The sequence below is a fragment of the Haplochromis burtoni genome, unplaced genomic scaffold (genome assembly GCF_018398535.1).
Source record: "Haplochromis burtoni strain Fernald_Lab_line unplaced genomic scaffold, NCSU_Asbu1 Contig_153, whole genome shotgun sequence".
Lineage (NCBI taxonomy): Eukaryota > Metazoa > Chordata > Actinopteri > Cichliformes > Cichlidae > Haplochromis > Haplochromis burtoni.
The window spans coordinates 881847-909359 of record NW_024582514.1 but is presented as its reverse complement, the minus strand read 5'-3'; the positions used below and the strand labels follow the sequence as shown (position 1 = coordinate 909359).

Sequence of the window (27513 nt, the reverse complement as noted above, 5' to 3'; positions counted from 1 at the left end):
AAGCAGTCACGACAGGCTGAATGTTCTTGTCTGTGAAAAACCCCAAACAAACCCTGATGATGTAGCTAATGAAGCCCGCTTTCTGCTTTCCCAGAGGGTTAAACAGTTCAAATGTGTTGTGTAGTCTTTGTTTGCAATTAAACCTAAAAGTTAGAGATGAAATGCTGGAAACGTAAGGAAGAATTAAACAGAAAGACACCTCTTCACTCATTTAGGAAAATAAATGAAAATAAAGTTCCCCTCAAAAAGGCGAAAGAAGTTTGGACCTACTCTGCAACACTGAGGAGAAATGAGTGCCATCCAAGGAGCTCCATAGATTTATCTGGACTATAATATTAGTTTGTAGCGCCACCTCTTGGCAAAGAGGTGAACATAACAACAACAAAGCCAAACATCTTGAGGATGGTGCAGTTTGCAGCTTTCTTCTAAGTCTCATTGCTCTGTGACGTCCTGCCAGGATAGACAGTAAAATAAAAAATTAAATCTATTCATGAACAGATTAGATGACAGCACAGTTATAGTAAGGCCCAGCAGAGCAACGTGAACATCGGCTTAAATTACTAAATATTGTAATTATTTGTGGGATACCACATCAGCTACACACAAATCTATTCATGAACAGTTAAACTGGATCAGTGGGGGATTATTAATTAATATGACTTAAGACTAAGAGAAACAGTTTTGAATTGATCTCAGATCTGTTTTGGTTTAAGAAACATTTCTTCTGAAAATTATTATATATAATTATTTTCTTTGCATTTCCGCTCTTGACTTGAAAGTATTCTTATTCAAAGGCAACAGAAACTTTAAATTGAATACCTCTTTCAGTAAGGATGTGAAGGCGACGCATGTGTTCCTGTAAAACTGTTTTTTCTGATCAAAAACAAACATATTTCAAGCTCTTTAATCATTAAGAAAGACAAAAAGGAAGCATGTTTACATTTCACTGTTTTATGAATTGAACTCAGTTACAAGGTTGAGTGAATATCATCTCCACAAGAGAAGTTACAAATAAAGTATTTTCACAAAATAATACTTTCAGTCTGTTATGTTCTCAGCACGCCGGTTCTTTGTATGCATACAAGGCATTTACGTAGTAACAGTCATCATGTGAGATGATGTTAAAAGAGAAAAAGACAGAAAAGCACTCTTTGAGTTGCACCGTTATAAATATCAGCCGCACAACGAGATCAGACGTCCCATTTTTACACATTATACAGCCCAGATGAGGAATATAATGTAACAGCTGCCCACAGATTACCGCTATACCGAGCACAGCATTTTTTCTAACAGGCCACAGAGTCAAACTGAATGCCTTTAGGCTTTCCATGTATATGTGCGGAAGGACGGGAAGACCTCAAACAGAGCCACAGCGCCAAATATCAATGACTTGCGATCCTATTTTGACAGAACTGTAACTGTGGAAAGTAAAACCGTTCATGCTACCTCTGAAAGCACGAGCACGTGTTGCTCATGCATAGTGAAGCTTGCTTGCTTTCACACGTGTGAAAAGGAGCTGTGGTGGTGCTGCACGTGATGCAATGTAAACACAGCCCATCCTCATCGCGAGCACCATCGGTGAGTTGGTACAAATTCACACAGAAAATACTCACGTTTCAATACAAAATGTGTTCGCTAGGTAAGAAAAGCCAAACTTCAGTCTCCCTGGCAAAGAGCTTTAAATGTTACACTGAGCTGAAGCATCTGGCCCGTCCATCTGCGAGTTAGTCGCGATAACAAGAAATCATTACCAAAGGGCAAAATGCCTCGTCTTTAATAAGGATCAGCTGTTTCTGTGGCTCGTTAATACCAACTGTGGTGGTAAAAATCTGCTTTTGGCTTTTCAGTTACATCACGCTGACAAAAGGCAAGAAGCTGAAGATCATTTTGACCCAGGCTTTTCTTAGTTCAGTGATAAATGCACTCACATCAGGAGCTAAAACTCTCTCTGTCCGTTCAGTTTTAACGTTGGAAATGCAATTTGTCAGCTATTCTCACAGACAGATGCTGTAACACTCTTCACGCCGTATCTACCTGCATCACTTTCTTGGCAGTGACAGAAGAAATCTGGGAAAGCCAGCTTTACAATCACCAAAATCGCTTTCAGCTAACCTGACTGCAGCTTACAGGAGCTGACATCACCTCACAGATTAGCTTCAGACATAGAAGCACTTGTGGTCTTTCAGGTTCCTCAGGTAGGAGAAACTCTTGCCGCACTTGTCGCACATGAACTGCTTCTCCCCGGTGTGAATCTGCTGGTGCGCTTTCAGGCTGTTGCCCTGGTTGAAGCTCCGCCCACACGTGTCACAGCTGAACGGCTTCTCCCCCGTGTGGATGCGCTGGTGTCGGTTCAAGTTGCCGGTGTTGCTAAAGCATTTCCCGCAGGTGTCGCAGCTGAAAGGTTTCTCTCCTGTGTGGACCACCTTTGGCAGAGAACATTGAAACAACATGTTTAAATCTTTACTAAATTACCCACAAGGTTACTTCCACTGCAGCAGACGTGTTCAGCTACAGCTGCTGCAGAAGGTGGAACTGCGACACATCTACACAAAGTGTACTCATAAACATACACATGAAGTTAATCTCAGACCAGGTTGGTATTGCTTAATTCTAACAATCATCTGTCACTTTACGGGGTTACTCAGGGTGTAGCATTTCAATCTGGGCCTCCAGCCTGAGATACCACACAATAACGGAAGCAGCAAACCTGCACCTCAGGAGACCGGCACATTAGCTACGACGAGTCATGGAAAGCCGTTAGTTAACTAGTGCCTTGGATCTGCTGTGCCGAAAGCAGACCATATCAGAGATGTTTAAAAGCAGCGGTTAATGATGGCTCTGCTTGGAGAGCAGATTTTTTTGCAAAAATTTATGCAAAAAAGTAATCGCTATATCCTGATCACAGAGTTTTTATAACAGCTGGAAGCCAAAATCATCAGAATCAGAATCAGAATCAGAATGGGGTTTATTGCCAGATGTTGAGGTTTACAACATTAGGAAATTGCTGCGGTGCTTCAGTGCAAACAATAAGAATTAAAGTGCTATGTAGAAAGAAGGATATGTGCATGGGATATACATGAGATATATACATGAGAATCAAGCACTACTCTCTATCTGAACACTCTTTGCAGCTTAAAGGGCTGGAGTCTGGGTTTCAGACACGCTGACAGATTGCTACGGTGTCCGTCCTAATGTTGAGGACTTATTTGCATGAATGAGTTTCACCTTGTGCAACAAGCAGCAAAAACCCACCTGATGGGACTTAAGGCTGCTTTGCTGTGTAAACATGCGACCGCAGATGTCGCAGGAGAACGGCTTCTCCCCGCTGTGCGTTTTCAGGTGAATCTTCAGGTAACTGGACGACTTGAAACTCTTGCCGCAGAGCCCGCAGCTGTGAGGCCGGTCCACCGTGTGATGCTGCTGGTGCGAGCGCAGTTCGGTGATGGAGCTGAGCCGCTGGCCGCAGAGCACGCAGGTGCACGGAATAGTCGCCGCGTGCGTCTGGAGGTGTTTGCGCAGCGAGTCGACGCAGGCCACCGTGGTGCCGCACGCGACGCAGGCGAGCGACTTCTCGTCCACGTGAGAGGTCTTCTGGTGCATCTTCAGCGCGCTCTTCTGGATGAAGCGCTTGCCGCAGGTGTCGCAGCTGAAGGGGCGCTCGCCGGTGTGAATCCGCTGGTGGCCTTTCAGAGTGTCGGCCTGGTTGAAGCTTTTGCCGCAAGTCTCGCACCTGAACGGCTTTTCGCCCGTGTGTATGCGCAGGTGGCGCTGCAGGTTTCCTTGTATTGTGAAACGTTTGTTGCAGTACTGGCAGTTATAGGCACGCTCCCCAGTGTGGACCATCTGGTGCATCTTCAGGCCGTGCGCCCGGTAAAAGCTCTTACCGCACTGCTCGCAGCGATATGGCCGCACGTCAGCATGGAGACGCTGATGGTTTCTCAGGAGCTGCTTCAGGGTGAAACCTTTCCCACAAACATCACAGGTGTGTGGCCTCTCACCTGTATGCAGAAAAGCAAAAAGACGCTCACCAACAAACAACGATGAGTACGCTACAATTCTGATGTAATTTAAGCCGATTAACCGAATGAGTCTCATTATTCTCATCAGTGTAAAGAAACAATTTTCCAAAAACAGTCACGTGGTTTACATGAGGCATGACCAAACATTTCTGGGAGTCCACAAAAATCAACAGACTGATTTAAATTAGCTGTCTAGCCTAGCAACTCCAGGTAAATGTCGGCTGTCTTGTTGTCTCCCTAAGATTTTCTTGATTTTGTAAACTAGCCAATATTAGTTTAACTTAACTTTACCAATACATAATTTCACCAAGACATAAGAGTGTGTTAGTGATGGACGTCAGTCAGCTTGTGGATTCTTCCTGCTCCAAGTTCATCAACAAACCTGCCTTCACGGTGTGCACGGGTACGTCGTACAGACTGTGCCTGCTTTCATTACGTCAAGACTGGACTATTGTAACTCACTCTACTTGGGTCTACAATCTTCTCTTCTGCAGTGTTTGCAGCTGGTCCAGAATGCCGCAGCACGTCTCTTGACCGGCACCAGAAAGTTTGACTCTATCACCCCTGTTCTGAAAAATTTACACTGGCTTCCTATCAAATATCGAATTGATTTTAAAATTTTATTGTTTACTTATAAAATTTTAAACAATATGGCACCTGACTATTTAGCTGATCTCCTCTGTCTGTACAGCCCTCAGAGAGCACTAAGATCATTGGACCAACTGCTCTTAGTGCAACCTAGGTCTCGGCTGAAGACCAGAGGAGACCGTGCCTTTGCCGTTGCTGCACCCAGGCTATGGAATACTCTCCCTCTTCATATTCGCGCGTCAGATTCCATTCAGTCTTTTAAATCACGTTTAAAAACGTATTTGTTTGATCTGGCATTTAAGGCGAATTAGGGTAATTTACATCTGGCTCTGTATTTAGATTATGTAATTATCTTATATTTTATATATTTGTAATTTATATTTTATTGTGATTTTATCTGTATTGTGATTTTACTGGAAAGCACTTTGGTGTACTTCGGTCTTAAAAATGTGCTATATAAATAAATTTTGATTTGATTTGATTTGATTTGCTTTAGTATGAAGGATAAAGCTGGAGCTCACCTGTGTGCAGTAACATGTGAGCACTGAGGCTTCGCTGGAACGCAAAGCCTCGGCCACACTGAGAACACTGGAAGGGCTTTTCCGCGCTCGCCCCGTGGACGGCCTGGTGGGCTTTGAGCTGCAGCAGCTTGGTGAAGGTTTTCCGGCAGTGTTTGCAGCTCAGAGGCTGCTCCTTCTGACTCTCCTTCTTTGCTTGAGCTTGGTGGGACTTTCCCTTTGCAACACGCTTGGATCTGGTGGTGTATCCTGGGTCAGCATCATCTGGATCGTCTGGTTCCGCCTGCCAGAGAAGAAAAGGGATGATTAAATGTTTATTCGTTTAAACGTTGTTGATTGTCAGATTTAGCTCATCAAATGTTACCATAGCGCATTCATTTTTATGGGCGATGAATATTGCAGTGAATAAACTAATTGTTTCCAGTGCTTGAAAGGTTTCTGGGTATCATAAATTCTTATTTAAATAAAAGGGTGTTAGTATAAGTGAAGAAATATGCCAAAAAACCCAACTGTCTAAAATGTTCATCAGCTGACATTAAATTGGACTTATCTCTTAATACAGTACAACAAAATAAAAACTTGTATCTAAAAGCATATATAAAAGTTATTTTTAAAAGCACATGCAATGAAATAATATAGCTGCAAGGTGAAAAAAGAAATAAGTTAATATAAAAACATATTAATGAAGCCAACCTGGTAGTCAGGGTCGTCCTCATCCTGCCAAAACTCATCTCTGTACTGACCAGAGTCAGACGACATCCGGTCGGCTGAGCACTCAAACCCTTCTTCTTTTATTATAACAGGCTGGATGCTGTCCTGACCAGAAGAAAGGATGAGGACAAATTTAGGTTGGCAGGATCCCTCCACACAGGATGTTCAGCTCTGCTTTATTTTTAAGTTGGTCAGATTTTCTGACTAATCTATGCGATTTGGAAACAGTGAATAAACATGTTCAAGTGATGCGAAGATGAGAAACAGAAATGGGAAGAAGAGGCGGGACAACGCAAGACTTTACATCATATGTTCTGCCTTTCCACAGATGAATTATGGGCGATCTCTTCACTCCGGCGTCCCTGCTAACCACACCTACACAGAACAAAAGACAAACATCAGAACCGGTTTGTGGTCACCTCTGCTTCGTCAAATACAACAGGGACAGAGTGGAGACGGCAAGAGAAATGACATCAGGGGGAAAAGGTTAAAAAATATTTTCCTTTCAGTCATGAAATTTGAGTTTTAAAACAACACCACAGCTGATTTTGACTCGATGCAGTTTGATTTAAAATATTTTTCTCTAAAAACTTGTGGAATACAAAAGCTAACTAATGTGTTTAAAAGGAAGAACTCCTCACTTCTGCGACTCTTCCTCCCTGAGCGTTGCTCGAGCTGAACAACCTCAACGTCCACCCTCCCCTCCTTTTGCCCGCTGCCTCCCTCCGTCAGCTCCTCCGCGTCCTTCTGACCTCCGCTGCCCTCGAGCGCCAGCTTCAACTCCGTCTCCGCGACCTCCAGTCTCCTCTTCAGGTCCTCGATCTCTGCCACACCCTGCGTCACCTACAAAACAAGGACTACTTTAGGATTTCTTGCTGGACTGTTAGTGGGTGGATGAATTAAAGCACAAAGGTCGTGTACTTCTAGCCGCAGCGCAGAGGAACATTCATGGAAGAGCTGGCAGATCTTCTCCACAGCTTCTTGAGCCAGAGACGACATGAAGACGCTCAACTGGATCACCTGATGGGAAGAACACAGGCCACTGTCAAATAATGAACCTGATTTAAACTCATTCTGGAAGGTTTATTAAATATTCCAAGTTGAAAGATAATCAGAAAATCTGAGACAGCGTTGTTCAGTAATGTAATGAAGTGAAGAGGACATTGCACTTTGTCACGCTGCAAGATGGTAAAACTTTTCCTTTAAATCCCACTAAAAGTGGAATAATTGAAAAGTCCTGACCTGAAAAATCAGGTCTAACACTGATGTGATATATTGATCAGCCAATCAGATCCCGGGATCACAAGTATACAAGGAAAACCCCAAAACCGCACAACAGGGTAACACTATGTGGCAGTCATCATGATCACAGAAGAGTGTGTTATTGATCAGATATCAGCTGATAGATCGATCCTGCGCTCTGTGGAAACCTGTAGCTGAGGCGCTTCTAGACATACACTAGATAGATAAGCCCGGGCCTGCTGCCCAACCCAAAATGGCGCCCAGAGGTGGATTCTCCCAGACTTCGTGCACCAGCCCCTCATATTTACGCGAAGTTTAGCCTAAACACATGCTCCATACAGCAGGACAGCGCGGCACCCTGCTGCCATTTCGCAGCTAACCGGAGCTAACTGCTAGCTCTTCTATTTCTATGCTCGGCCGGTTGTCTGGACGACAGTTGGAGGAAGCGTCGGCTCGGGAGAAACCGGGACCAATGCGGGGACCAGAACCGGCCCGGATACCTGACGACCGTAAACCACCTTGTACCTTATCCTGTACCTTATCCTCCGGGGACCCGTGCGTGTCTTCGGCCACACACGATGTCTCTTGTGGACGCGGAGGATCCGAGGCGCCGATAACTTTGTTCATCTCTGACACCGCCGCGTTCACCATTATCTCCAAAATGGCGCAAACCTGCGGCTCCAGGTCCGCCATGCTGACTGATTGTGATGTTTATTTCGCATCTACAAATGCGTCATGAAACTTCTGCGCTGCCGCACTGTTGTTGTTATGGTGAAAAAAAAACTCATGCCGATCATTCACAACACGAAGCCAAGTACTGTTTCCTAGTTCATACTTTTCAGAATAAAATCACGTTTCTAATTTGTCTTTTCAGTTTAAATGCTAATCACTGTATATCATTTGTCTTATCTTATCAGCTTTAACTGTATTAACTTGCAAGAAACGTGCCACACTAATTTTGTTTATTTGAATTGTGTTATTTGGATAAAAAAAATAGTAACAAAAATGTATCCATCCGATTTGTTCAATATACCGTATACCATACCATGTTTGATTTTATTGCGAAAAGCCCTAACGGAAACGGTATAGCATCGAGTTTACTTTGAACCTCCCTCCAGTGGTCAAAGGGAGTAACTACAACACTTACAATTCCACGATCAGCAGAGACGTTAAAACGTTAAAATGAGCCTTTAACAGTCAGGGTATTCACAATCTGAAGTTAACAGAGTTGTAAACATTTATATAATTCCATGTTATCAAGCTATATTAAGCAAACACGGGTAAGAGGCGGTGGACTGTGCTTCTGATCAGACTGTTTTTAATTTCAAAATTAAAAAAAAAATGTCAATTGAGAGATTTTTGTTGTCTTGACCATTTTATTCAATACTGTAGGAAAACTGAGACTTTAAACTTGGTGAAAATATAAATATATAATGTATAAATACAAAATTTATGTATAAATACAAAATTTTCATATTTTAAGTCGTGCTGAGAGATCACTAAAAGACTGCCAACTATATCACAATCACTGGAAGGCAAAATGGAAGAAAATACAAATCTGAATAATGGCCCAGCCTTGAGCAACGCTCCCAGAATGCATCACTCATCTGGCTCTGTGGACAATGACTGGTTTGCTCGAGTCGTCACCATCAGGACGCTGTGAGTGCGTCCCCCAAAATTTTCTGGAATTTCTCGCTGCAGTTGTGTTTCTTCAGGAGCCTTGAGTCTGAGAATCCAAGTCCACAGCTGCTGCAGGAGTACGGTCTTTCCCCCGTGTGGGTCTGCATGTGAAACTTGACGTGCCCGAGCTGCCTGAACCTCACGCCGCAGACCTCGCACTCATACGGCTTCTCTCCGGTGTGGATCAGCTGATGTCTCTGGTAGTTCGTGTACATGCGGAAGGCCTTGCCGCATTGCTCGCATTTGTGCGGCTTTTCTCCAGAGTGCTGCAGCTTATGGATCTTGAGCGCCTGACGGATGATGAACCTCTTCCCGCACACGTCACACCCGAAGGGCTTCTCTCCCGAGTGGACCCGCTGGTGGTAGTCATAGGTGGCTTTGTAGAAGAAGGACTTCCCGCACGGGTCGCAGCGGTACTGCATGTGACCCGTGTGAATGAGCTCGTGTTTCTTCAGGGAACACGCAGTGTCGAAGCCCTTGTGACAGGTGCCACAGCTGAACGGCGTCACGTCCACTATCGTCCTATCCTGCCGGTAGATTACTCTGCGCCTGCCCCGCTCCCGCTCCCGTCTCCTCATGACCTGCCCGTGCTTCTCGTCATGAGTTACGCTCTGGTGTCTCCTCAGGTGGCAGTTGTACAGAAACGTCTTCCCACACAGGTCGCACATGTACGGCTTTGAAGCGCCGTGAAGGAGCATGTGTGCTTTCAGCTTGTTGGCCTGAATGAAACCCTTCCCGCACACCTTACATTTGAAAGGCCTCTCGCCCGTGTGGATGTGCATGTGTCTCTTCAGGTTCTGAGGCAGGGTGAAGCCAGCACCGCACGTCTCACAGGTAAACATCTTCCCTCTGTGGACCGCCTGGTGCGTCCTGAGCGATCGTCTCTTTATAAAAACCTTGCCGCACACCGTGCATTTGTACGGGTGCTCTCCAGTGTGGATGCTTCTGTGACACTGAAGGGTGAAGGCGTATTTGAAGCTCTCTCCACACTCGGAGCATTTGTGCGGCTTCTCAGCCGTGTGCACGAGCTGGTGGGACTTTAGGCTGTATTTGGTCTTGAAGCCCTTCCCGCAGGTGGAGCAGGCGAACGGCCTTTCATCCGTGTGCACCACCTGATGCGTCTTCAGCCCCATTTTTGTTTTGAACTTCTTCTGGCAGAGCTCGCACTCGTAGCTGGCATACTTCTTCTCTTCGTGTCGCAGCAGGTGGTACTCAAAAGTCGCTGCGTTCCTGAACTTTCTCGGGCACTGGTCGCAGGTAAAAGGCCGCTGCTCTTTGTGGATGTTCATGTGCTTCATCAGGTGGAAGAGTCGGTTAAAAGTCTTGTTACAGATGTCACACACAAACACTCTGCCTTTCTTCAAAACCTCTGCTTCCAGACGCTTTTGGCTCTCGGTGTATTCGGGCTCCGCTGAGTCCGCGGAGGTACAATCTGCTGTGGCGTCTAAACAAAAGGAAAGATCGAAGTTCACACATATGATGCAGGAGAAGAAGCTCATTTATCATCACTTCTTACTGTGAAATCATCACGGCCAAACATTCGTGATTGATTTGTTAGCTAATGAGCAGACTCTGTATAATCCTCCTGTCTGACGGCAATATGTCTGTGAAGGTTCTCAGTCATCCAGGTCATCGTAGTCTAAGGAGCTTGCAAAGAAAAGCGTCTGGACTTCTTTAAGTTGCTTGAAGACATTTTACCTCTCATCCGAGAAGCTTCTTCAGTTCTAGGGTCAAATGGTGGAGACGCTTTTCTTTCCAAGCTCCTTAGGCCTCCCGTCTGACTTTAATAATGAGAATAATTTACAAAGTTACCTTCATTTTCTGACCACCTGAAGCTCATAAACGAGGACTTCACTAAAGTCTTTACAGATGTCACAGAGCGGGAAACCCAAGTTTTCCCATTAAGACTAAGTTTTAGCAGCTTGCACACTGGCTTTACTTTTAAGACGCAAAGGCTAATTTAATGCTGTCTAAGGTTAGGATGCCCAGCCCCACAGCATTACAAGTCATCCATCCAGCCATCTAACACCACTTATCTGGGTGGTAGATAAGCCCAACGATATCCTGTCAGTATCTCCTGACATCATGCACATGCTCCTTTGCTCAGGAGTTGATGTTCCAGGTGCCACAAGGTGATTTTGGAAGCCAGGGATCAGAGAGCCATAACCTCCACCTCCACCCAATCCACAAATCACCAGACCCTACAACCCTTCCTGTGGGCCCCATGGACTAAAACCCGCCCACCAGACCCCTCTACCCCACAAAGGCTCGTGGGTAGGACCACAGTAAACAGGTCCCATGCAGGGTACGCTGGACCTTTTTATACTCAGCACAGGGGATGTCTGAAGATCTGATCTGAACTGCTCTTAGTGTGAACGCTCACTCACGACCAATTTGTCATGTTTCTGGTTATTTTCTAATTTAAAATCTGAAATCACACATTATCAGAGTCTTTGTTAGTTTGTTTTACTGAAAATAATTTCTATATTAACCATTTAAATTCTCACCCGGTCCATTGTCTGGTAAAGAAACTGCTTCCATCAGCTCCTCCATCGCCTCTCCACCTTCTGAACCTGAAGAATCTATACAGAATGAAAACAAAGACAGATTAACCATGGCTGAAATCAGCTGCAGGTTGAAAATTTGTTTTCCTCTCAAACTGAATTTGTGCAGGAAGCCCATCTAGCTGACAGTTGACGAGAGTTGTAAGATTTTCAGGGCTCGTATTTACACCTTGAACCAGGATTTGACACAACAGGCGGCCCAATGTATCTCATCAACAAATGTATCCACCGATCAGCTTTCAGAATGTCAACTGTGAAACAAACTGCCTATTAGCAGGCAATTTCTTTCTTGCTTCACTACCATGTTTTCAAAATAAAATAACAAGGCTTTTCTTGGTGCAGTGGAAAGCAGGAAGTCTGCGGCAATGGTGCAGGACTCCACAGTGCAAGCATTTCACAGGGATTTGTGACTAAAATAGATGTGTGTATACTGGGAAAAGCATTCAGGACCACTTAAAGCTGTGATGAGACAGTGAAGCCTTTTATTGAAAGGACAGCAGCAGCACTTGTTACTGTAATCAACATCGATAAGAATACTTTATCAACGCACCTGTTCAGCAAGTTAAAGGCAAAGCTTCAAACCACCACTGGTCTGTGTCACACAGTGACAAAGCTACAAAATAACAAACAAATATAAAAAATAAAAGCTATCTGATTGGAGATAATGTCCCAACTTACTTTGCTAGAATATTTAAATTTGGGAGATTTTTTATGACCCTTGCTGCAGGCTGAAAACCGCTCTGTGTTTCTAGGAGAGACACCTGCAGCATGCAGGGTGAGTCTGAAGAGCAATATGGGATGTACCACTGAAAAAAAAGAAATAACCCATATTTTCATCATCTGGGACCTTTACCAGCATCGTGTCCACCATCCACTTCAGCAGCAGGAGATGATGTGGAGACGCTCTGCACAGCAGCATCAGATGTCTGGTTGACTCTTTGCACTCGTGCAGCAGCAGCAGGAGGTGGTGGTCCTGTGAAACCCTGCACCCCTGGAGGAGCTGCAGAAGCAGGAGGACATATATGACCGACTCTTTGAATTCCAGCAGGAGCTGGTGAAGAACCACTGCCTCCCTCTGCTACTTTATCTGTCCTTATGTTTAACTTCCCCAGTGGCTTCAGGGTAAAGACCTGCCCACTCTGCTTAAACAGGACTGGGCAGCCATTCAGGACGTTCTCTCTCCACACTCTGGCATTTTCAAAGCTTTCAGTCACGGTCTTTAGCTCACTCTCCAGCTGTCCCACTTTGGCCTTCAGAGTCCTGTTTTCAGCGAGCAGCAGCAAAGACACCTGGGAGAAAACGGTGCTGATCTTTCTTGTTGCCTCACATGCTAACATCTCCAGAGTGCTGTCAAAATCCAGCTGTGAGGATTAAAACAGAGGAAACAAAGTTTATTTAGGAACTAAACCAAAGCACATGTTATCAGTGTAAACACAACATCAGTAGAGCTTGTATGAAGCGTTATGATGAAAACCATAATCACAATTACTTCACTACTTATCCCTGACTGCGTGATAAGTAAATCTTGAAAGAAAAGCGAGAATTATCGCAGCACATCACTGTTTAATCACTACAATCTTGTTTTAAAAAGTGCCGGAAGTTAAAGCTAACTGCGCAGCCCTGGAAATATTTGAACAAAGTAAAAGCAAAAATTAAAACCTAGTACTATAATCCAGCTCCTGTAATCTTACGATAACATTCACTTTATTTAAAAAAACAAAAAACAAAAACGTTGAGGTTTTTTTTTAAGCTAGCTTCAGCTTTACGAACGTCCGCCATCTTTGTTTTGCTTGGCGTCGTTGCCCTTCTTCGTGATTTTACTCCATCCGTCCACTCTCACCCGAGCACAGCGTCTCTGGCGTTTTTAGCGTATCTGGTGTGCGTTGATAATAAACTAACCGCTGACTTACCTTACGGTTCATAGTCTGTTCCTCTGCGTCGTTTTCTACTTTGGAATTTCCAATAACATCGACAGCGACCCGGATAACAGTCTCCATGATACACTTTGTTTCTGAATAAAACACCAAGTTTTCTGACATTTTCCCTCTGCGGATAAAAACTGTTCGCTACAAGCGCAGAGAACTTGCCTCTGTGTTAGCCCCATTCATTCAGGAAATGGAAGTAGTGCAACTGTAGAACTTTCAAAATAAAACTCATACAAAGCGCTTTGACTGCAAATGTTATTTAATTGCAATTTCGAGCAAGAAAAATAGACATATCTCAGAGAACTGAAATATAAAGTTATTAGAAAGTCACTTTACACTTCGACTTCTATTTTAAAAATGATTACACCTTTCACTGGGATTTTTGGGAATTCACAAAACATAAATTACTACTTTAAGAATTCTTAAAAAAAAAAAAAATCAATTAAAATGCCCAAATTTTCACTTAAATTTCAACTGGCAAACTCCTACATTACCTTCAGAACATTTGAAGATGTAATCTACCTTAATATCTCAAATTTTAGGTTTCATACAAGTAACTTTCATGTTTCACCAGATTTTTAAACAGCTGAGGTTATAGAAACAAAATAATAATACAAAACATAAATGCCACAACAATACTGCTAACCTCTACTGATAAAAAAGCTGATATCGTATTGACAGCTATTAAATCACGCTTAATCAGTCCCTTAACTCTAACATCTAAAGGGTGAGAGGTGCCAGTGTTATAGCTGTTTTTCACACCCACTTTCCCCACATCATAAGGACGAATGCACAGATCAGTATCAGCTGATATCAGCAAACACAAGGACAATTATCTACATCAGTGTCTGTCTTACATTATATTAGGCTGGCATAAACCTTTAGTCAAGTTATTTGTTGATGCCCAGATTAGTTAACATTAGTTGGTTTTAACATAGTTGCTGGTCCAGGATTTCACCAAAACTTTAATACCTCTTCAATCACAGGTAACCCTACCAGCTCTTCCAGTACATTTTATTAAGTTATTTCTGTGTCACACTGGAGCCGTTTTCATACATGCACTGCAGCTTGCAACTGATTTCCTAGTTGATTAAACTCGAGAATAGAAGACAACTAGTCAACTAATCTGATGGATGAATATAAACATTAATCTTACAAATGTTGTATTTGTATTAAAGAGCCATTTGAACCAATTAACAAATTATTTAAATGCCACTGAAATGTGTGACACCGTACACCGTGTAAAACTCTGCTCAGTTTTTTTTTGCAGACTTGCTGCATAAGGATAAGTCAAAAGTTCCTTAACAAAAATTAGTGGGAGGATTTTGCAAAGCCAGAGGTCCAAAGAGCCAATCAACAGCTGTACACCTGCAGCCACATGTGTTTACTCATTACTGTAGCAAATCTGTAGTTTAGCATACTTGTGAGTTATATCTAGAGTTACTGTTTGCATTTTGAATCAACTCAGAGCTGTCTGGTAGCAGAAAACAGACTCTGGCTTGAACCCTTGAGCAAACACCGAGCTTGTAAAGCTTTTTGTAGCATTTTTTTAAAAACGGATTTGACAGGTGAGTCAATAAATGTACCTTCAAAATAAAAGCCCAGATTCATCCAGAGGTGGCTGTGAAACCTGTGAAACCATGCCTGTGCAGAATGTGCTTATGCATTGCCCCAGTGAAACAGAGTTTGATCTGACACAACATATAACCGTTCCTGTAGTACAAAGTCGTACAGCACTGTGCTGATTAGCGGGGCTGCCATCCATCTTTCAGTCATAGAGAGACATCGAGAGCTGAAATACAGTGCCGTGTGAGACCCAACAGCTAACTGGCATTAAATGAATAAAAGATAACGTTAGTTTAAATGATTAATACTGCCGGCACCATTTAGAAAGAGCGGCAACATTCAAATGTCTACTCTATTAACCAAGGACATGCCAAGATCAGTACCTCTTCTGGGTACTTTTTGTTATACCCATGTGCAAATTGTAACCAACCTCCAGGGGGCACTGTCTCACTATGCTTTCAGACGTGAGCTGCTCTTCTTCTAACTTTCGATATTTCACATTTTCCTCAAGAGGCTTTGCACTTTCAAGGCTGCCACTGCCTCATAATGATTTGCCTGGTTTAGTCGCTGCATCGGCTCATGGTACAAATTCACACTACACAAAAGTACGACCCCAGCTGATCCCTCTTTAACACAGTACTCAGATGTTTCAGACATGAAGTCATAACAGCTGTTTTTTTTAAACATTTTGTTAACTGTTCTAGTTGATGTTCGACGGTTTTAACCAAGAATTTACAGAGAGGGCACTGTTAAAAACCACCAAGGTCACCGCAGAGTTATTTAGCAGTAGGATTAGGGTTAAGCTGCACAAGCATACAGATGTTACAAACTTCAACCCTACCGCTAACCAAAAGCAACGACCAGGTGGTTGAAGAAGAGGTTAACTGATGGAGGTGCTTGATGCAGTCTGTGCAGTATAGAGTCCACATGATGTGTGATGGGGTGCATGTGAGAGAAGAGCAGACAATTGTCCAGTGAATTCACAGCGAGTGAATGGAGGTCAGGTGTCCGGTCTGCTTCACTAAACTGCGAGTTTCTAGAAAAGCGAGGCAAATAATTTCCTGCTCAGTGCTGCAGTTAAACTACAGATGACGCCCCGCCTGATTCTCTGGACTTCATGTATGAAAACAGCTTTGTTCAGCTGAGCAAAATTGTAAGCAAAAAGGCACCGGGCCATGGGTAACCAATGCCTCCATTTCATTTATTAGTCCTACTTGCTATCAGGTGATTGCAGCCCCACGTCACCTACGACCCGTCACAGCTGTGCTTCTTGAGCTGCCGTGAATCAGAGAAGCCTCGGCCACACTGCTGGCAGGAGTAGAGCTTCTGCCCTGTGTGGATTTGCAGGTGGGACTTGAGCTGATTGGACTGGTGGAACTTCCTCTGACAGTACACGCACTCGAACGGCTTCTCCCCCGTGTGGATCCGCATGTGTCTGTAGAAGTTCCCGTCCGTTCTGAAGGCCTTGCCGCACTGGTCACATTTGTACGGCTTCTCACCCGTGTGAATGCGCTCGTGCTGCTTCAGACTCGCGGCGTGGAAAAACCGCTTCCCGCACACGTCGCAAACGAACGGCTTCTCGCCCGTGTGGCTCCGCTGATGATAGCTGAAAGAGTATTTGTTGTGGAAGGACTTCCCACAGATGCCGCAGTTGAACTCCTTGTGCTCGCTGTGGCCTTTTTCATGAAGTTTGAGCGAGCACGCGGCGCTGAAACCTTTCAGGCATATTTTGCAGCTATACGGTTTAACCAGCGACTTGTTCTGCCGTCGAGTCTGGAAGAAATTCTGCGTGCCGTCCGACTGCTCGCTCCTGTCGGCGTGCACGTACCTCTGGTGTATCTGCAGCCTGCAGTTGAAGAGGAAGGTCTTCCCACACAGATCGCACATGAACGGCTTTCTGGCGCCGTGGATGAGCATGTGCGACTTGAGCTTGTTGTTGTCTGAGAAGCTCTTGCCGCACTCCTGGCAGCTGAATGGCTTCTCTCCTGTGTGGATGCGAAGATGCCTTTTCAGGTTGTTATTCAAGCTGAACCTCGCTCCACATATGTGACAGGTGAAGGGCTTCTCTCCCGTGTGGACCACACTGTGTCTTTTCAGAGCCGTGCCGGTCCTGTACGACCTGTTGCACACGGAGCACACGAAGGGACTGTCGCCTGTGTGCTTCCTCTTATGCACAGTCAGCGAGTGGGCATATTTGAAGGTCTCCTCACACATTGTGCATTTATACTTTTTGGTGTTTGTGTGAACCATCTGGTGGAAGCGAAGCGTGTCTTTGCTCTTGAACTCCTTCCCGCATGTCACGCAGCTGAAGGGCCTTTCTTCCGAGTGCACGGCCATGTGACACTTGAGCTGAACCGACGTCTTGCAGGTCTTGTCGCAGAGCTGGCACTTCAGCAGCTGCTTCCATTTCTCGTGGCGTAACAGGTGGTTTTCCAGAGACTGCTTGATTCTGAACGTTTTGCCGCACTGATCGCAGGAGAATGGCTTCGGAGGCTTCGACCGCTGGTGACGCTTCAGATGGTTCTGAAGCGACTCCTCTTTCCTGTACGATCGTTTACACTGAGGGCACGGGAAGGGCAGCGGGGCTTTAGTTGCCTCGTGGCGCAAAACGTGATTTTCCAGAGACGCCTTCTCTAGGAAACTCCTGCCACACTGATCGCAAGGAAAAGGCTTCTTGTGGACCTTCATGTGTTTCTTCAGTTCGCCTTTCCAGTGAAAGCCGAGGTCGCAGTGCTCACAGAAGAACCGCCTCGCTGTCTGCGAGTCCGTCTTTCTCAGTCGTCTGCCAGGCTCTTCAGCTGACTTGCTTTGTTTCTCCTCGCTGCCGTTGTCAACGGAAACTGGAAATTAAGGCGCAAATGTACAGATTGTTATTATCCATTTCCACCCACACAACCCCCTCCTAAATCTCAAATCAACATGTTTATAGTCACATCTGAAAGCAACACCGGTACCTGTTTCACTATTAGCAGCTGCTCTTCTCGTTCGTCTTGTCCTCCCAGAAGCTCCTCCTTCCAAAGACTTCTGTGACACAACAGAATAAATCTGAGTTGGCATGAAAAGACTTTCTAAGCATCTCAACTAAAACATCCTAACACGCTGAATCTGTGAATGCAGCTGACAAGAATTAGGATCTACTGTTTTCCAAATAGAGACATGAATGTGTCAAACAGAAACATCCGACCTTCTCCTGTGTCGAGTCGAGACCGCTGACAGTACTGGAGTCGGGACTGGGGACATTTTGAGGTGTAGAGCCCGGCGAGGCCGCTGGTTTGAGCACGATTGCTGCAGCTCCCGTCGTTTCTGAGACGGCCGATGACTGCGCTACGATTTGACTGGCACCAACCAACAGCACCGTGGGAGCAGAGCTGACTCTGCCCACGAGCACCATGGGGGCGACCGCAGGTTTGGGGACGGTCACCGATGCAGCCGTGGAGGTGGGGACGACTTCAGCAGCTCCTGCAGAAATGGGCAGCGGGTCTGGATTTGATTCTTCTGCAGCCGATTCTGGGGCGTCTGGACTGGTGGACACTGACAGCACAGGACCTCCTGCATTTAAAGACAAAGTTACACATTGTTATTTAATGAACTCACTTGACTACTTCTTCTATGAAATATATGATAATCGACATTATGTTTAACATGTTTATCATCATCCCAAAATCTCTAATTTATTTGTAATTTAGTTGAACTCGAGCTGAGATGACTTGCTAAAGAGGTTCGATCTAGAAGAAGGTTACAATAAGGTTTCCACATCAGGAACAGCTGCCCTTGTAGATGAGCTTTAAAATAAATGTTTACCTACATGATTAACTGGTGTCCCCTCCAAAATTCCCTTTTTCCAACCACATGTTGAGTTCAAAGGGAAGAGACATGGTTTCAAATTCATTAACAGCATAAATAAACAGGCAGAATTATAATCCTGAGATAAATAAACACAAAAAGGAGACAGAATAAAGCCTCGCTACTAAAACTGTGTCTGAGTGGATCAGATGTACAAGTGATTCACTTTTAGAAACCGAATCACTTGGCTTATTGTAAATTGCCATTTTGCTGCATATTGCACAATTAATCAGCACACCAATTAAAAAAGGACTCTGCCTCAGGCCCAGTTTGAAGCTCGTGTGTTAAACTAACAGCATGTGGGGTTAAAACTTTAATCATATGTACACATTTTCAGCTATATCAACTTTTGTAGCAGGAAATTAACTAGACATTAATTCTTTTCTTTCTTTTTTGCCATAATCTTAACCCTATATTTGACAACAGCAAAATAAAACTGGAAATTATGTTTCTGGTGTGCCACCCCAATATTTTTAGTGGCCCCCATCTGGAAAAACGAAACATGAAAAAGAAAATGAGAATGCGTAGCGTGTGTATAGTCATATATCTGGCCCTTGATGTGGTCTGAACTGCCCGGGTGAATTTGAGAAAATACCCCCCAACTCAAAGATGATCCTTCAGAAATCAATCTCGAGCAGAATGATTGATCGATTAGTTGATATGTGACTGCTTCTCACCCATCACTGAGCCGTCTTGCAGCAGGACGTGAGTCGGGCCCTCGCTGATGGTCTTCAGCTCCTTCTCCAGCTGCTTCATGTCTCTGCCCAGCTGCCCCACTCTGGCCTCCAGCTCCTGCTCGAGCTGCCCGGCTTTCCTCTGGAGCACGTCCTCCAGCTGCTCCACTTTGGCCCGCAAAGCCTCGTTTTCCTCGAATAGCTCCGAGGAGAACTCCGTAAACACTTTGTGGATCTGCACCACCAGAGACTTCTCTATCTCTTGGATCTCGCCCATCCTCGCCTTTTCCCACTCCGTGTTTGGCGCCTCTTTCGCCAACACATCCCTGAAGACAGACAGAGTCGCCTGGATGGCCACTTCCACAATCGACGCCACTTCGCTGCCGAATCTCGGCTCCATGTTTGCTCACATGAACTCTCCGCCTGCTGTGTCCGAAACTCCGCAGCGCATTTTGAGCCCCAGTGAGGGGTTAAACGGGGTCCAGCTGGACTCAAAACACAGAACTCCTTCTTCCGTATCAACCGTCCCGTCCTTTCGTTCCCTGTGCACCTTTGAAAACCTTCCGTGTTGCATTTCCGCCTCCGGGGCCACACACGCTTAGAAAATAAAAGCCCCTTCTATCTACTTCTCGTTTATTCAACTAAGATTCTAACTTAAAATAACTAAAATAAAAAGTAGCAGCTTTTTTTAATTAAAAGTTTCAGTGAATTTCCGAGATAATGCTTTTATTAATTCATAATATTCAAGTGAATGTTTTACACTTTTGTGCATAAAAGCCCCAAACACATTCAAATTGAGTGAATGAACTAACATAATTAATCTTTAAAATTTTAAATAATAACTGTGGGTTTTTTTCGGAACGGTAAAGACCCGAATTCTTAAGTGTATAAAGCATAATCTGTAGTTTCTGATGCCAAAATACGTCTTTTATTTGTATTAGGCTATAGTAGTACTCATATTTGTGCACTTTAGGATCTCTCCAAACACATTCGGATATAAAATCATTGTCGAATCACTTACCTCATTTACATATCTTATAATGATATTTCCTTTTTTAATTCATAAAAAGCACTTTGAAGGCTTAAATTCTGACCACGTCATATTTCCCCACTTTTCCCTTTTCTGCATCAATCTTAGATTTAAAGTGAACTGTACTCATTGATCACTGTGCAGAGAAACAATAAGAAAACCACATTTGGGTCTGTTAACAGATAAACTTGTTGTTGATGTAAATTTCAAAGGGACACTTACATGTAGTCACTGAAATATGCTGAAGTTGAACCTGAACATCAGAATGTGTTTGGGTGATTTACGTGACTCTGAACATGGCGTGGTTGGAGTTAGCTGGGCTGGTCTGAGTGTTTCAGAAACTGCTGACTTACTGGGATTTCCCCACACTACCTGCTCTAGAGTTGACAGAGAATGGTCTGAAAAGGAGAAAATGCAGTTTTCTGGGCAAAAATGCCTTTTTGATGTCTGAGGAGATTGGCCAGACTGCTCTGAGCTGATAGGAAGACAACTATAACTAAAATAACCAATCATTAAAAGCAAGATATGAAGAAGAGCATCTATGAATGCTTGGAGCAGATGAGCTACAGAAGCAGAAGACCACACTGGCTGCCACTCCTGTCAGCTATGAACAAGAAACTGATGAAACTGAGATTGGAGAATGATGAAGTCTGATGAATCTCAGACCAGGTGATATTCAGATAGTAGGGTCAGAATTTGTCAAGAACACTGTGATGAAAGTGTAGAGCCATCCTGCTTTGTATTAATGCTTCATGCTGCTGCTGGTGTGGGGGATATTTTCTCGGCACGCTTTGGGCTTCTTAGTACCAAGCGAGCATTATTTAAACACCGCAGCCTACCTGAGTGTTGCTAACCATGTCCATCCTTTTATGATGACAGCTTACCCGTCTTCTGATGGCTGCTTCTAGCAGGATAATACGTCAGGATGCATCTCATATCATCTCAAACTGGTCACTTGAACATGACAATGAGGAACTTTAGAAATGAAATTAGTCAATATGGCTTTTTTTGTGTCTATAAAACTGACTGACACAGTAGGTAATGCGAATTATACTGACCCTCAGTCATAGTGGAAATAAAATAGGAGCCCCCAGACCTGCTTAAATGACTCACAAAAACACACACACTCACACACACACAAAAGATTATCTTTCAATCTGTACTTTTCAATTCAAAGAAACAACTGTACAGAGTCAGTAATTTGCAGTTGGTTCTGATCATTTTGTACATTATTGGGTCATTTTTTCACCTTTTTTCCATGTCGGTAGTTTGTGTCACCCCTGTATGTTACAGTGATCGTAGAATGGGACTCAAAGACATGCACAGCAGTACTGTAATAGAGACTATGTCATTCATGCAACCTCTTTGTCCTGATCTGTTTGTGTGCAGGAGGTGTACATCACTTTCATCTAGGCTTGTGGCACAAATAAACAGTCACACTTCAAGACAGACTCAGACTCCAAGATTCAACATAGCAAAAGACAAGGGGCGGTTTTCCCAGTGTCACCATGGATAAATTATTTTCACGTCTGTTTTTACAGAAAATACTTCTGAGCAAATAGATTTGTACATTTCCAGGCTGCAGGTTGCAGACAGGCATACAGAGAGACAGGCAGGCTGAGGGCAGACAGACAGTGGTGCTCAGGGGCTCCTGGGAGGGGACACGCTGTGGCAGCAGATCAGCTAAAACACCAATTTATATTCAGTATTTATTATTTTTTATCTTTGGCTGGTGATAAAAATGTCACCACATTAATGAGGTGGTCAACAGCACCAAACTAAAGCATAATATTATTCACGACGTGATGATAAAAGTGATCATTTCTAATGAGTATCCCTAAAGAACATCAATAAATTCAACCTCTCGTCCCACCTGAACATCCACTGAACTTAGCAGCCCTGATTGTCCCCGTTTGTGTCTGAGAAAATAACATTTCGCTTCAGTGTACGAGCCCTTTTAATGTCTGCGAGTTTTCTTATGACTTTCTATTCAGGCAGTGTGTTCACGAGGTCCAATTTTTCTCCGCTCTTGACGTGGAAACAGAAGCATCAGTGTTTTCCTATCAGAGGCAACATATCAGGATCAACAGTGAAACCAGTGGTGATTTTCACCCTTAAAACAATTAACTGTTTGGTCAGTAAAAGATGAGCAAATACATAATCCTCATCATTGTTACTTTGACAAACTTTCATATATTCAGTTAATCCTGTAATAAAAATATTTAAGAAATTTGAGCAAAAGCATGATGGTAGTTTTTTGGTTGTATAGAGAATTAAGACCTAAAGTTATAACAGGGCAGTGCAGTGAAGCTAAAGAAAGAAAGAAAGGCGTGTCCAGGTTGGGTAACAAACATATAAAAGATGGACAAAGCTTTAAACCTGCATTCTTGCTGATGGCCAGCAGAGGGCGACTCCTGTAGTTATAAAAACAGGTGGAGTTGCATGGAAAATGTCCCTCAACTCGACTCCTCTGTGATCTCACTTTCCCGATTAGATTATGGGCTCAATCACATTTTTTTTTCACTTTTATTCAACACAACAAGATGCCTTTTAAATTTTTTGTAAATTATGAATTATTAAAGTCACAAAGGGGGACCAGTCCGAGTATGTCCAGTGTTGGTTTCACAGCGAGATCCACACCCCTTCTGTGACATCTGGTTTCAAACAACTAAAATAGCAAAGGCTGAAAATATCTTCAGGCTTCAAATCAGAACTTCACTCACTAGTGGCAAAGTCCATCTGTTATATACAGTCTATTTAATAAGTACATAGCACAGTGTTATGTGTCGCTAAATATTAGCTTCTGAACGAAAACAGGACTTCTTCCAGGTTTAATTTTTGCAGTAATGTCACTGAACTCATGTTTCAATATTAATTACAGTCAGTGCTGTCAAAAGAAAAATGTAGTATAACAAAAGTAGTGTTTGTTTAAAGTTTGTTTATAGATTTTTCTATAAAAGGCCGGCTCTGCTGAGAAGGTTCTAGGACCACTCACCAAAACGACGAACTGATTATTAAGCAGTTCGTTCAGTTAAAGGTTTTAGCTCTTGCATAAATGTCCATAAGCTGTACACGAACTTTGAAGATCAAAGTGAATTTCACGCCCTTCTCAAAGCCAAACTGTATGTGACTGAACCTGAAAAGGTCACTCATAATACTTTAATCTTCTCATTTTGGTAACTTTTAACTTGTCCGGGTCTGACGTCCCTCTGCTGGATCCCCAACACCAGTGAACACCAGCCCTCAGCCCTGCAACAGGCCAGCGTCCCTAGTGCAAAGAAAAGGTTGCATAAAGTTCCATTGCTACCACGGACATCATCCTCACCATCATCGGCAACATTAATCCCTGAACACACCGCTCTACAATCCTCATAGACTTCATATTACTGCATACTACTGAGTGGTTTTGGTGTACAAGATGCAACATGTCAAAGTCTGAAGTGTCTGAATGGCATCAGAGAATCTGCACCAGTGTTTCCCTCCGCTTAAAAAACAGTGCGTTTCATTTTTCGGGGCTTTTTTGGCCCCTGATCGTGTAAACAGGAGGAAACACTGATCCAACATGAAACATTTTCAACATCAATGATCTACATTCATTTCCAGGCAGAAAAGAAAACACTTTCAATACATTAACAACAAACCAAAAGGTATTTTTATTTATTACTTCGCGTCTGCCGACAGAATGAGGCTGATGTGAGCACAACAGACAGACGGGCAGGGTATCGGCACACACGCCCAAACCGTCGAGCTTTCATTTGTCCCAATGTTTACCTTTCACATATTATCTAAATGTTTCTGCTCTCCAAAGTGTAAAGTTATTTGACTTGTTATTGGTTCAGCTGTACCCTGCGCGATCTGTTCTGTGTGTATCAGCAGAAACAAATCATGGAGGTTTATTATGATGCTGGATTCATAATCAGTCAGCCAGCTGGCTCGGTGTCACTTTAAACATGGAACTCTTTTCACTCTTGGTGTGTTTGTTGTGTCTGACATGCATGCAAATGATTGCACTCATGTGGCATTCTCATGAAATAAATTACAAGTTCTAAAGACAAATTTTATGAGAAACAGAAACGAGGTCTGTAGGTCAGGAGGGAATTTAAAATCCAGCAATGAAAACCTAAAATAAATAAATAAATAAATAAGACCCAACACAATCAGCTGACCGATAACCATATCTTTAACAAGCCTTAAATATGAACTCTATCCTAGCAAATATAGACACGAGCTGGATTCTTGGGCTTTACAGCCTTCTTACAAATAAATGTAAATGTTTTCTTGTAAAATACTACTGAAGTATGTGAAGTCCTTCATGTTTGAGTTAAAAAATAACCTGGTCTATGATTTTAAAAATGTAAGTATTGGAGTGATGCGTCTTTGATGAGCTGGCAGACTCTGTGACATGCAGCAGAAAGGTGAGAGAGCAGGTAAAGACCATGGGCAGACGGTGTTTTGAAAACTAAAAACACCAAAAGGCTGGATTCGAAGCTCTGTGAAGCAACTGTGCACTGACCAAAAAATTTAATCAAAAAGAGAAAACACCTTAAAAAAGACAACCTGTTAAGCTCATTTTCAGCTCCATAGTTTTACTCTTGGACTCTAACAGCGTAGCTTTGCATGATTTACATTTATACCGAGCCCCGGTGGAGCCCCTTAGTTTATCTTCTGTCTGAAATAAGCTGTTGTAGCTCTTCTCCCTAAAAGGCCATGCTCTCTTTAGTCCTGATTTCTTTTGAATGGCTGCCGCTGGCAAACAGAAGAAGATAAACAAGCATTATCTCAATGGCTGAACACAAGCGCTTGTGTTTCCTGTTCTCCAGTGTGGCTGCGGGGATTTTTTAAAAACTTTCTCTTGCATCATTTCCACTTTAGAAGTCATAGTTTGATTTGTTCTAGGCCACAGGTGTGGGTTAAAATGCACCACATATCCTGAAACTGTGCACACAGCATCAGGGAGCATCAGGAGCTAATGCTCCAAGAAACTAACTTGGACGTGTGCCCTACGAATGAGGCCTTTCTATTTTATCTAGCTTTCTGTTTCACATGCAGTACAGGAGCTGCAAATAATTAATTATTAAAAATAAAATAACAATTATGCAAATGCATTTCAGCTGAACTTTAACAGAGAGCATCAGAAACACGAGAGCTGGAATGAGTTTTCTTACAGCAGCGGTGACAATAACGCACTTTAAAAGAAGTTTAAATGCAGTCTGGCCCGCATGCATCTAACGGAGCAGGAAATTAATGCCACCATCCACCGCTGGTGCCTCACAAAGCTGCATTTACCAGATAAACCAAACCGTGATGATTCTCATTTCCTGCTGTTTATGGCATTGTGGTGCGTTACCATGAAATGAAACATATACTTGTAACAAGGATGCTAAACTGCAAAGACGAGCTTCTTTAGACGAGTGATTTCTCTCCAAGAAAAGCATGCAATCTCTCACTTATGAAATATTTTGTCAGTGCCGTGTCAGCTCGTTCGCTTTTTTAATTGATCGCTTCAGTCATTTCCACCTGATGACTTTTAAGACTCGTTTATAACCTCTAACATTTTCAGCCTGATGGGTTTTATGTGTGCGTGCGAAGATGTAAGTCTATCTTTGTGAGCGAGGACATATTTCCAGGACCTGAATTTGAAAGACGCTCTGAAAGGTTTATTTGAAGGTTCAGAATCAGGGTTAAATTAAGGGGTGAGGGAATGTAGCATCACAAAGATAGAAGTACAAATGTGTGCATGGGGTGTGTGTAGATGTGTGTTGTGAATGGGACGTATTGTATCCGGAAGACTGAGGCGGCATCTGAGGGGATGAACGTACTGACGAGTGTGAAGCACACACCAACACAAATAACCTGAGAGCTATGGAGACCCTGGGAACGGAGAGCAGCAGCGCGCACGCACACACACACACACACACACACACACACACACACACACACACACACACACACACACACACACACACACACACACACACACTATCATTCTCTGCTTCAGTGATTATAAAATGACCTGCAGCTCAGTTTCATCTTCACAGATCAGTTCTGTCCTTCAGATTGCTCGTCCGTCTGTGTGCGCCTCTTCTGTCTTTGAGAGGACCGGCTGTAGTTTAAAATATTCTCAGCGAGGACATTTTGTCCAATCTGTTGTTTGTGAACGTTTGTGTGCATGAGAAGTGGATCATTTCAAGGTTCAGTTTGGTGATGAATATTATGAATTCCCTTTCTCTAATTCTTTCTGTAGAATTGAAAGGGTTAAGAAGAGGGTACCGGGATCCTTGAGGGCATTCTCCGAGTGCCTAAAGACTTACCAAAGGTCAGTGAAAATGTGCCATGGGTCCTTGAAGGTGTTCCAGGGTAGCATTGGGATCTTTCGAAGGATGACTTCTAGCTTCCACAGATCATTGAGGAGGATGCTGCGGATGTTATACGAGGCATTTCAGTGTTTTAATTTTAGAAGGACATTGCGTTGAAGGCAGAAGACCTGGAAAGGTCAGTGAAAATGTTGCATGAGTTCTTGATGGTTTTCTAAGGGTGCTGTTGATTTGAGACTCCATAAGTCCCAGAAATTCTCCCAGGGTTCAACCAAAGGCCTCCAATGGTGCTGCTGTGGTTTTTGGTGGTCCTGGGAGCATTTGCAAGGTTGGTTGAGATTATACTAGAACCTAAGAAAGATTTTTCTGGAACATTTAGGTTTTCCAAGGGTTCTGCAAAATACAATTATTTGCTAATCATTTAAGCTCTGTATATCTGATAAATAAATAAACAAACAACATATCAAATGCTGGAAAAGACCCTGGAATAATAAACAAACTGCATAATTAAGCTTGTTTGGAAACAGGGAGGTCAGCTGTTTATTTGACCATTCTCCAGTTACTGCAGTATTGATCTGCTCTGTAGTCAAGCAGTCTGATTGATCTCATCAGAAGTGATTGTTCCTGCTCTGCTTCATGTCTCCATGGGAACGCTTTTTTGGTGAGGTGTCAGGGTTGGAAGTCAACGTTGGATACAGATTTTGTGTGCGGGTGTGTTTCCCTGCCAAATGTGACATCATCATCCCTCTCACCACGTGGACCTGAGATTAACAGGAGTGGCCTGTAATCTTTTAATCCTGTTGACAGAGCTCGCTCCTCCTCCTCTCCTCTCCTCTCCT

At 43.4% G+C, this 27513-nt stretch overlaps 2 protein-coding genes across 4 annotated transcripts; both read right to left on the bottom strand.

Moving 5' to 3' along the window:
* Positions 1-935: 935 nt before the first annotated feature.
* LOC102289006 lies at positions 936-19981 on the bottom strand. Its single transcript, XM_042224844.1, has 16 exons — positions 19334-19981; positions 17998-18362; positions 17768-17837; positions 16062-17653; positions 12461-12683; positions 12176-12322; positions 11266-11340; positions 8840-10202; positions 7604-7784; positions 6758-6856; positions 6478-6679; positions 6141-6211; positions 5819-5941; positions 5129-5408; positions 3253-3998; positions 936-2423 (listed from the first exon to the last, which is right to left on the bottom strand). Exons 1-16 carry the CDS (start codon positions 19728-19730, stop codon positions 2157-2159), a joined length of 6201 nt encoding a protein of 2066 aa, XP_042080778.1. The 5' UTR covers positions 19731-19981; the 3' UTR covers positions 936-2156.
* On the bottom strand, positions 7770-16054 carry LOC121811775 (zinc finger protein 708-like). Of its 3 annotated transcripts, none has more exons than XM_042224860.1 (4): positions 13233-16054; positions 12176-12683; positions 11266-11340; positions 7770-10202 (listed from the first exon to the last, which is right to left on the bottom strand). In XM_042224860.1, exons 1-4 carry the CDS (start codon positions 13359-13361, stop codon positions 8728-8730), a joined length of 2187 nt encoding a protein of 728 aa, XP_042080794.1. In that variant the 5' UTR covers positions 13362-16054; the 3' UTR covers positions 7770-8727. The 3 variants fall into 3 exon arrangements, with proteins under 3 accessions (XP_042080794.1, XP_042080796.1, XP_042080795.1); XM_042224862.1 differs by lacking the exon at positions 13233-16054 and adding an exon at positions 12982-13226; XM_042224861.1 differs by lacking the exon at positions 13233-16054 and adding an exon at positions 12812-12975.
* Positions 19982-27513: the final 7532 nt, after the last annotated feature.

Excerpts from the sequence above, each read along its gene's own strand:
- LOC121811775 (XM_042224860.1), bottom strand. The coding sequence starts at position 13,361 with ATGTCAGAAAACTTGGTGTTTTATTCAGAAACAAAGTGTATCATGGAG. Across the intron at positions 12,684-13,232 it reads AACAGACTATGAACCGTAAG|CTGGATTTTGACAGCACTCT; the intron begins GTAAGTCAGCGG and ends TAATCCTCACAG. Across the intron at positions 10,203-11,265 it reads TTTACCAGACAATGGACCGG|ACGCCACAGCAGATTGTACC; the intron begins GTGAGAATTTAA and ends CCTTTTGTTTAG.
- LOC102289006 (XM_042224844.1), bottom strand. The coding sequence starts at position 19,730 with ATGGAGCCGAGATTCGGCAGCGAAGTGGCGTCGATTGTGGAAGTGGCC. Across the intron at positions 17,838-17,997 it reads TCGACTCGACACAGGAGAAG|AAGTCTTTGGAAGGAGGAGC; the intron begins GTCGGATGTTTC and ends GTTGTGTCACAG. Across the intron at positions 10,203-11,265 it reads TTTACCAGACAATGGACCGG|ACGCCACAGCAGATTGTACC; the intron begins GTGAGAATTTAA and ends CCTTTTGTTTAG.